Source organism: Lagenorhynchus albirostris, chromosome X (genome assembly GCF_949774975.1).
Source record: "Lagenorhynchus albirostris chromosome X, mLagAlb1.1, whole genome shotgun sequence".
NCBI lineage: Eukaryota > Metazoa > Chordata > Mammalia > Artiodactyla > Delphinidae > Lagenorhynchus > Lagenorhynchus albirostris.
Window position 1 is genome coordinate 92,711,115 of NC_083116.1, and position 10,746 is coordinate 92,721,860.

Sequence of the window (10,746 nt, forward strand, 5' to 3'; positions counted from 1 at the left end):
TCTTAAATAACCTAACCACCATTTCAATTCTTAGACAATCTAGTGGTGTTTTTGTAACATAAATTAGTTCTCTGGATACATTTTAAAAATATTAATAATGCAGTCACTAACATCAATTTCAAAGAGCTCAAAGCATCAAAATGAGTTTCAAAGTAAAATAAACAACCAAAAATAACCTTTTCAAATCTGCAAAATAATACTGGTATTACATAAATAAAAACTAAATGTTACATAATCAAGTCAGAAAAAGATATTTTTACTCTGTAGCTAGCCAAGCACTGAACCTTCACCTTGGTTCAAAGTGCATGGCCCACCATTCCACTTTACCATCTACATCACAGCAACTCACGTCTCACGCAGTTTTTCTTAACAACCTGAAATATATAGAAATGGCAGCCAAATGTCCCCTAGTCATTTCAATTTGTAACCGAGTCTACGGAAAGAGCTATTGGGGCGGGGCGGGGGGGGGGCGCGGTTCAGAGCTTAAAAAAGCACATGTTTATATTCCTGCAATTCTAATGTGTGGCCAGATAAGCAAGCATTTTCTATAATCTCTTACTATAGCTTTATTACCAGGAACGTAACAAAATCTTAGGAAATGTATAGTAACTGCATGAGACTTTGTCCAGATAAATAATAATGACTATAATTGTTTACAAGACAACTTTCCAAACTAGAAAATACTTTTTAAGATGCATCATATTAAAGACCTAATTTTCAAACAAAAAAGTATGACATTATTCTGTGGTTACTTTTGTAACCCAAACACTAATCTCCTTTAGCACTGGAAATGAATATATTCCTTTAAGTGCCAGCAAACAAAACACACACATAATATAGCATAATTTTAAACATCAACATCCAAATATTATAGTATAAAAAAGCCACCTCTACAACTAACCTAATAATTTTCCCTTACCATCTACATGCAAGTGAACCAAATTTAGGAAAATACATGCTTTAATGGACCTGAAACTACTTCCACTGCCCCCAAAATTTTAAATTCCAGCTATTTTCATACTAATTATCTCCTAGGAAAAAAAGCACATACATTTTATTTTTCTTAGACACATACATTTTAAAATGGTAAACAATCCATAACTACTTCTAGGTATTCTACATAATCTTTCTATTGATTAAAAGAATTACAAAAGAAAAAAAATCCCAATAAGAGTATTTAATACAAACTTAAAAATGACATAGATACTTCAAAGTGAACAACTATGTATTTTAGCAATAGTTCCCTGACAAAAGATTCCCCAACCCTTTAGCATTATATAACTACTATAAATACATATAGTATTACTATATTCATGCTATATATTACTACATATTATTTTTTAACTCAAATCTTATTAACTGAAAACAAGATTAATCCAAAAGATTTTCAAAAATGTACTGAAAGTGTCACCATAGTTAATTTCTGTTAAAATGTTTCACTTTTTAATTACTTTTCAGTAACTCCACTATAATTAAAAAAATAAGAATACTGAATTATGTTACCAAAAGATGGTCAGCATTAGTTTAAAGAGAAAAGTAATCAAGATCAGCTATATTTCAAGAACTCTGATTAAGCAACCACTTGCTGTTTACAATCTTTTAAAAATATTTTAAAGGTATTACTGCAAAATAATATACTGTATTACTAATTTCTTTTTCATCCAAAACCCCAAGCACTGTATATCAAACGGCAATCATTCAAACAAAAATTCTTTCAATGACTCCAATATAAATTAATCTCACAAATGCATTCAGAGACTACGAGAAATCAGCAGTTTAGACAAAGTATTCTCACCTAGAAAAGGTACATACGAGTTTAGAGGCAAGTAAGAGACAGTTATTATTAAATGTTTTAAACTTTCCAAATCTTTTAAGTCAAGAGTTAACCTTTTTTAAAACCTACTAATTTAACTTTAAAAACTTGAAAGAAGATCCAATAATATATAGGAATAAGAATTTTTGAAAGCAAGTAGTAATAGCTAAATTTCTGTCAAAAAAAAAGTTATACAAGGTGCAGACTAAATTTGTTGGGGGGGTTGGGGTGAGGGGGTGGTAATGAGAAAAATCATCGCTAAAAAGAGAATCCTGGGAGTTATTTAATTCCAGTATCTGCTCTTAGGTAAGTAGCCGGAACCTACCAACAAAGAAAAGCCAACTCTTATTTTTAAGACTTTCAGACAATAAGAATTCTGAAACTAACACAGCTCAACATTCCACAAAAAACATACTGTTTACCAGGGCTGTGCAAAAGATGGATGACACTAAATAATTCAATACTTCCTATAGCAGGACTCCAGCTCCTTCATTCTATTCAGAATCCAATTCAAACACATGGTGCGAGGTTATATAATATCAAGCTTTACATTACACATTTCACTGGTATGTTCGAGCTCACAAGGACGCAACCATGAATTGCATGCGGTTGCAAGCACATTCTCTAGAATGTTTTATTTTAATGTTAAGGCTAAGAAGCCTTGACCTAAATAGGTAGGACCTCACAAGCATGGGGTCTGAAGTAATGAAGAACCTTTTTTCTTTAGTTCCACAAAACATTTAGTAATCAAATTACCCAGTATTTTATGAAGCCTTCATTCTTCCACAAAACATAATGAAGCTTCGCAAGTTTCTCATTTATAAGATGTTGCTTATTCAAACATCAAGAAAGTATTGCACTTGCACAAAGAAATACCTGAAAATGTTCAGTTCTTTTACAATTTAAACTCAGTAGTGCATAATAACTGCAGGGTTCAATATTACAATCTGAAATACAATGTTAAGCACAATCCACTGTGAATCCATCTAAATACAAGCATTCTGAGACATGAAATCAACTAGCATTTTACACATTATCCACGTAGAACATCAGATTCCATTTATTTCTTCATTACCATAACCAAAAGCCGTAGCCTTGGCCAAACTTTTCCAAATGTATTATCTTTGCAAACAGTTTTACCAACCTCCTATTAGATCGGCAATAATCACTCCAAAATAAAATAATGCTCCTTAAATTTAAATATTTTGCTTAATCTTTTGGAATGACAACTCTGACAGTAGTGAAGTATTTTTAAATAAAATATTTTAAATACTCAGGTTGAAACAAATTTCAAGGCTTAGGTCATTTATGTTTAAATCATTTCAGAGCTAGTCGCTATTCATTTTTCCAGCAATAATTTTAATGAAGCCAATTAATACATAGTCAAAGTTTAATTCAACTTTTCTCTATGGGTCAAAGGGACTGGGCTTACTGAAAAGGATTATTTCAGTTTAGCTTTCTGGTCATTATTTGTATTCAAAACCCCTTACACTTATTTTGAAACAAAAAACTAAGTGTAATTACAGATAAAAGGTATTAGTGACTCTCCTAAACCAAACTACAGACAAAAATTAGGGACAACTAAATTTTTTTTTAATCAACTTAAGAATAAAATGCAAGGCTTTAGTCATTTCAAACTTCCTTCTCAATTGCAACAATAAAGCTAGGTGTCAAATGCAAAGCCACTGATTTCAGCTAGAAAAGCAAATGTCTTAATGGATGCAACACCTATCCCAGCACACTCCAAGTTTCATGGTCCCAATTAAGAAGCAAGCATACAAATATCATTTCGATCAGATTTTGGTCAAGAGACACAAACTGATGCAGACAGATCGAGACTCCAGTGCCTTTGTTCAATAGCTTACGGGTGGGTAACTAAATGTGCTACAGGTTGATAAGCATTTACCAGGCTTATGAATGCTGCTTCCAAGCTTGAGAAAGGTACAAGAATTCTAGATGCAAATAATCTTGGATAATTTTTATTAAACACCACCGAGATACACACTCCGAAGGAGAGGCCTATTCATCGCTACTATTTATTTCCATGTTTACCTCTCCTCCCTCCCCCAAACCCCCCCCTTCACTTTCTCCTCCCACCCTGTCCCGCCATCTTGGGCCGACAGGAGCAGCCATTACTTAACTAAATGACAGTGCCAACAACTTTCCACACAAATAAACAGAAACTGCACCCCGAATTCCCCCCTGGCCTCCCCTGCCAGACACGCAGGAAACGAGGCTCCAAGAAGAAAACACATTCACAAGTAACTGCAGGATTTCTATGGCCGAAAGACCCAAAAAGTAAACAAGTCACCTAACTTCAGGTAAAACACCATACCCCTCGAGATGCATGACAACAGACCCATGCAAACTCTTCACCGCCCTAAACTACGTGCAACTTCCCCCTTCTGGGAGCGGGGACACAAGAAAGCCCCAAACGTTGGGTTAACAGTAGACTTCCCGAACAGCCTTCCTGGAGGAAAAGAATAAAAACCAAGGGAGGCAAGTAAGTCGGAAATGCGGGGAAATCTGCACACATTTACAAGCCCTTGACCCTAAACAGGCACCTCGGAGCGATCATCGGTCGCCCCTCCCAAAGCCGTAAAATAACAGGCAGTTTTGTCGACCCAGTTGAGCTCGGCCCCAAAGCGCTGCCGTCTCTGTTCCTCCAGCTACGAGAGGAGAGGGCGATTTCGCAAGGGAGCGAGTGAGGGATCCGGGGGTGTGTGTGGGGGGCGGGGGGAGGGGGGAGCAGAAGCAGGAAATAGTTTTCCGGAAGCCCCTCGGCCCTCCTTCGCGGCCACAATGAGCGCCGGCCGGGCCGCGGGGCCGCGGGGTTCGGGGCGAGCGGGGCGCCGGCCGGGGAGACCGTGTCCGCGCTCCGGCCCGCAGCTGCCTTACCTTGCCCAGCAGGGCCTTCGTCCTGGCGCCATCTTCATGAAACCTCACGAAACCGAAGAGGCGGCTGTGGAGAGAGACACACGCGGCTCGTTAAAGGTCCGACAGCACCACCGACCCATCCCTGCCCGAGCCCGAGGCCCCAGCGGCGGCTACAGCACAGAGAGCGCCAAGCCAAGGTGCTCGCCCCGCCGCCGCCAGAGGCGAGCCGCGCTCCGGCCTCCCAGGAGAGCGGCGCCAACCCGTCCGGAGCCGACCGGGCGGGTGACGGCAGCCCGTACCTGTCCAGTCCGCCGAGCGCCTCCCTTTCCTCGGCTGTCAGGCTCGGGGACGCCTCCTCGCTCTCGCCGCTCGCTTTTCCCGCCGCCATTTTCTTTTCCTCATCACCGAAAGCGGCGGCGGCGGCGGCAGCGGCGGCGGCGGTAGCGAGCGACACTCCGCAGGATTTCATGGAAACGCAGCGAATTCACAACTCCGACGCCGACACCTCCCCCCGGGCCGGGGCCCACAACGACGCCCCCAGTCTCCGCGCGGGACCGGCACACCAACTTTATCGCCGCCTCCTCCTGCGCCGCAGGCGGCAGCGACGAAAAATCCCAACGCGGCGGCAGTGAAGGCGGCGGCGGCAGGGGCTGCAGAGCCCCCGAGTCGGCAGCGGCGGCGGCTCGGCTTGTAGGGTCACATCGCGGGAGCGGGCGAGGGGCAGCCACGGGCGGAGATGGCGGGAACGGCCGGAGCGTGCGGGGTTGAGGGACGCGGGGGGGATTCGTTGGAGACACAAACTTCCCCGGCACCAGCACAAAGTTGTTGTAATTGTGTCACACAGCGAACCCCACGCCGCCGCCGTGACCCCCCCTCCCCACCCGGCCGGCGCCGCCAATCAGCGTGGCCCGCTCGCTTCACGTGACCTTTGTTGACTCACGTCAGCCGTGGCTCCACTGAACTTGCTAGCTGCCCGAGCCCCGCCCACCGAGGCCCCCACCGACAGGGAGCGGGACGCACGCCAATTCTGGCCGGTGGTTGGCTGCTGGGCCCGTCCGTCCGAGGGAAGGGTTTGTCCTCGAGAGGGAGCAGCTGATTAGGTTGTGCCAGTTAAATACACTGGGGCAGAGAATGGAAGGTCCGGGCCGTGTCACCTCGGGAGCCGCGGCGGGCTCGGGAGGGGGAGGGGAGCGGTGGGGAAGGGCGAGGTCCGGCACCGCCCGCGGCGGGCGCGAGCAGTGAGCGAGGACACCATGGACGGCCTTTGCCTGCCCGGGAGCTAGGTGGTGGGCCCAGACCGCGGCTCCGGCATCGTGCGCTTCGGGGGTCCCGGGCCCCGGAGGGCCTGATAAGGGTCGCGTCGCCGGGAGGCGGCGCACGGCCCCTGACCTCCGCCCTCCGAAGAAGGCGCCCACTTTTGGCACCGCTGGAAGTAATGGCCTCCGCGAGGAGCGCACTCGGGCAGTGGCTGCTGGCCCCCTGCTCCGCGGCTCAGGCGCCGCCCTAGGCCAGGCGTGCGCTCTCGGCCCCGATCCCCTCGCTCGCGCCCCAAGTGAAGGGGGAAAGGTCCCCTGACCCCCGGCCGGAGGGAATGAAAAGTCACCCACCGGGGTCTGGCTCGCTGACCATAGCTCCCCACCGCCAAAGGTCTGTTGGCGGCACTTTGGGTCCAAAGTTTCATGCTACCTGTGTTTTATCAGTAGTTCATTATAGTGTTGTAAGAAAAAGCAATGACGAAAAATTAAGCGAGATCTCCAGGATGTTGGTTTCTACTGCTCTGATCTCAGTGGGGCCTTCATGGAAGAGTTCGGGCTGCTTGTAGACAGGCCTGAGAGAAGGCATAATTAAGATAGTAAGCGAAGCTTGCAGCCCAGAAAACCCTTTTCTACCTCCCACAACATGTCTTACACAACAGTAACACTTTCTTGTTCTCACCGCGTCACAGGTGCAAATAAAAGTCACTAGTCTGCCTTTCAATCCATAGTATAATTGGGAGAAAAAGAAAACATGCGTTCGGTCTATTACTCTGTTCAAAAGACAAATTTAATAAGATATGTCTCATATAACAGATCTGTTACAGGGCACACCTCCAGTCTTCAGGGATAGGAAAAAAATTAATGGACATACGAAGACAAGGTTTCCTTTATAGACATGGACTCTATATTTTCAATAATGTAACCAATAAACAAGGTATATTCAACTTGGATGTTAAACTATAAGGAAGACAATTCAGTGCTGACTCAGTAATCCTAGCAGTATTCAGTGAGAAGCTATGGAAATCCCATACTGTGTGTGATTTTGCACACAGTTTTAAATTGTTCCCCTGAGACTAGTAACTAGACTAACAAACTATAGTTTTATATGGATTATATTTCAGGTTTAATTACTTTCTCTGAAACACCTCTTCCACTCTTTATGGCATTCCTTCCATTTTACTTGAACGGGTGAATATACAGGGCTGAATATTTTCTGCAGCTAAATTAGCACATGCATTGTAAACTTTCTCACAACAGATGACCTTCAAAGCCCGGGAGATTTTGACACCACTATCTCCCCCCGCAAACCACCATACACACACACACACACACACACACACACACACACACACACACACACTTAGACTTGCACAAGCAGAGATAGAAATTCTGCCAGTATTTGGCAGTCTTCCTGGAGCTGGTGGTTCTTGACTCAGGCCGTTTCCAAGAATTATAAGGCTGCCCACCTCCAACCCCTCAAAACCTTCTTTCTCACTACATAATCATTACTAGGTAATAGCAGCAGAATTGCATGGAGTGGATGCAATGTGTGGGGTCGAAGTCAGGCAGACCTGGATGCAAATTATTACTCTGCACAGGCTGTGTGTCCTTGGGAAAGTTACTTATCCTCTAAGCCAGAATTCTGTGTCTAGTCCAATTACAGTCCATCATGAAGCATGAGATAATTTTTATACAGTAACATAGTCCTTATATCACTGTGTAATTTTTTAGATCTTGCATAGTTTATATCATATAAATGTATGTACAATAGGTATGTAGCCTCTAAGGTTTAGGTCCTTCACTGGAGAGAGAAATGGCGAAGTGGGATAGATGATTTTATAACAATTATTTCTATGAAAAGTGAACCTGAAAACCCATATGGAAGGCAGAGCAGTTGAGCCAAAGGAGCATGAACTGTGGAATCACGCAGATCTAGGTTCGAATCCTAACTCTGCCACTTGACAGCTGGGTGACCTTCAACAAGTTAGTCTAATTTGAGCTTCAGTTCCCTCATCTGTGAAAAAGAGAAGATAAATCTTTTTAACACTTTACAACATTATTTTGAAGATTTAATGCCGTAAGGTAGGTAAAGTGCCAGACACATAATATTGAAAGACCTCAAAAAAAAAAAAAATAGGAAGGTTCGTATTTCTAAAATCCTTTCTAGCTTTCCACATTCTGGGTTCTAAATGTGTTGATCGTCAGTTTACCAATCACTTCCTCCTTATCCCTCCCCAACCTCCCTATAAGCCCAACACACTAGGCAGTCCTAATATACTTTTTGTTTGTGCATATAACCCCAACATTGCTACATCTCTCCTTCTTTATTCTAAAATTAAACCTTATATCTCTTAGTACTGCTTCTTGTTTCATAATTATAACTTAATACACTAGGAGCTGGGGAGAATAATTTTAATTTACCAAGTTGATTTGACTAATATATGCATAGGTAAATCAATGTTTTAAAAATATATAAAATTTGTGTTACGCTGAGTCCAATTATGGACTAGTTAGGGCATCATTTGTAGCAACACTGTGTTAATACTTATGTAAGTACCATCAATTAATATCAGAGGAGAAGCCCACTCAATTTTAGGAAAATAAATTTAACTCCTTTTAAGCAACTAAATAGTTAATCTGAACTATTTAGGAATATGTAGTTCATTTATATCGTTAGTGCCACATAACCTATGCATACAATAAAAAGTCACATAACAGAGTCATGATTTATCTAGTCTTATAAATAGAACTATACTTATCCTTTAAATCAGGATCAAAAATAAATTCAGCTCTTCCTGCACCTACCGGTGTCATAAAGATTATCCAACTCATGTCCAAACACATTGATGACAAACATAAATATAGGGTTAGAGTTGAGGGGAGATAAGGAGCCAAGTACAGACATTCACCTGTTTCAAAAACTTCAGTTGTCAGAATAGTTTTGGGACTTCTGGAAGAAGCCACACCCATCAGGAGCCTAGACTACCCTTACCAAGCTGTAGTGAGGCATCCCAAATCCTACCCCCCACCACCACACTGGGGAGCCTGGGCTTCCACTCCCACCCAGCAGTAATGAGGCATCACTCCTTCCTTGCTGAGGTGGTGTCAGAGGAGGCCTCCTGGAGGGTCAGAACTTTTACAGTGCCCAGTGGTAACAAAGCCACCACTCCCGTGGTGTCAGTGGAAGCAATGTGGGGAACAGTAATGAGGCACTCCTACGCCTCCAGACATGGTGGTATCAAGGGAGGCCTAGTGGGGAGCCAAAACTTTCATTCACACCCAGTGGTAATAAGGAGACCCTCCCCCTCCACCAGCGTCAATCAAGGTTGACTGGGGAACTTGGACTTCCACTCCTACCTGGCAGTAACAACACAGTGCTTTCCCTTCCCCAACAGAGTGATGTCAGAAGAGACCTGCTAAAACACAATATTTAGATGTATAATACCCACAATGTCCAGGTTTCAATGAAAAATCACTCATACCAAGAACCAGGATAACCCCAACATTAATTAGACAAGACAATCAACAGATGTGAACACTAAGGTGAATCAGATGTTCACGTTATCTGCCAAGGACTTTAAAGCAGTCATAAAAATGTTTCAATGGCAATTATGAATCCATTCCAAGCAAATGAAAAACCAGAAAGTCTTAGCAGAGAAATGGGAAGTTTCAGCAAAGAAATAGAATATACAAAGAAGAAACAAATGGACATTTTAGAACTGAAAAATATAATAACCACAATGTAAAACTCAATGTATGGGCTCATCATCAGAATGGAGGGGATAAAGGAAAGAGAGATCTTCAAGACAGAGCAATAGAAATTACTCAATCTGAACAACAGAGAGAAAATAGACTGGAAAAAACAAACAAACAAACAACAACAACACCAAAAAAAGAAACAAAAAAACCCAGAGCCTCAGAAATCTACGGGAAGATAACAAAAGATCTCATATCTATGTCATCAGAGTCCCAGAAGGAGAGGAGAAATAGGTCAGAGCCCAAATGGTATGCAAAGAAATAATGGCTGAAAACTTTCCAAGTTGACACAGTCCCTGTCCTGAACTCTTACTTGGAGAGTTGTATAAATAAATTTTATACTATAAAATAGAGTGATGAGTGCTATAAGCTTTACCCAAATTTCTGTGGATGCTCATAGAAGAGGCAACTTTATCAACCTAGAGGTACCAGATAAAGCTCCTAGAGAATAAAAGATGGATTGTTGGGAGCTAGAGGGTGGATACAGGGGTGGGTGTCTTCCCGGCAGAGGCAGCAACAGATCTGCAAAAGCACAGATGCCTAAGAGTATGAGAGTTCTGGTAAATTCAAGAAAGTGAGCGTGGCTGTGACCAAAAGGGTAAGGAAAGAATTGGGACTTGAAGTTGGAAAAGTAGGCAGAACCATGAAGAGTCCAGTAAGGCTTACTAAAGAATCATACCAATGGTTATTGTGATTTTAGGCACAGAAATAGTAGGGTTGCTAGTGGTGTTAGTGCTGCTACTTTAAACAGATTTCCTTTTACCTGGGCTCAGCATCTGGCACCAAGCTCAAAGAATATTGACTAGCTGGCTGGTCTAGCCCCTTCGCTAGACCAGGGATCAGAAAATCCTAACCTACAGGCCAAATCCAGCATACCACCTATATTTGTACAGCCATTTCATCACACATTAAAATTAAATGAAATTCAAATTTGGGTATGCACAAATAAAGTTTTACTGGTGCACAGTCATGCTCATTCATTTATGTATCATCTATGGCTACTTTCACAAAACAACACAGAGTTGAATAGTTGCAATAGAGAAC

The 10,746-nt window shown here is 42.9% G+C and overlaps 1 protein-coding gene across 8 annotated transcripts in view; it reads right to left on the reverse strand.

The window, feature by feature from the left end:
- The window catches only part of KDM6A (lysine demethylase 6A), a 209,390-nt gene extending 203,850 nt beyond the window's left edge, over positions 1-5,540 (reverse strand). For 7 of the 8 annotated variants that reach the window (XM_060137954.1, XM_060137952.1, XM_060137950.1 and 4 more), the window contains exons 1-2: positions 4,990-5,540; positions 4,712-4,775 (exon numbers count right to left, since the gene is read on the reverse strand). In XM_060137954.1, coding sequence (XP_059993937.1) covers positions 4,712-4,775; positions 4,990-5,159 — 234 coding nt within the window. In that variant the 5' untranslated portion in view covers positions 5,160-5,540. The remainder of the gene's footprint in view (positions 1-4,711; positions 4,776-4,989) is intronic. The other variant, XM_060137955.1, reaches the window with a different exon arrangement.
- Between the last annotated feature and the right edge of the window lie 5,206 nt (positions 5,541-10,746).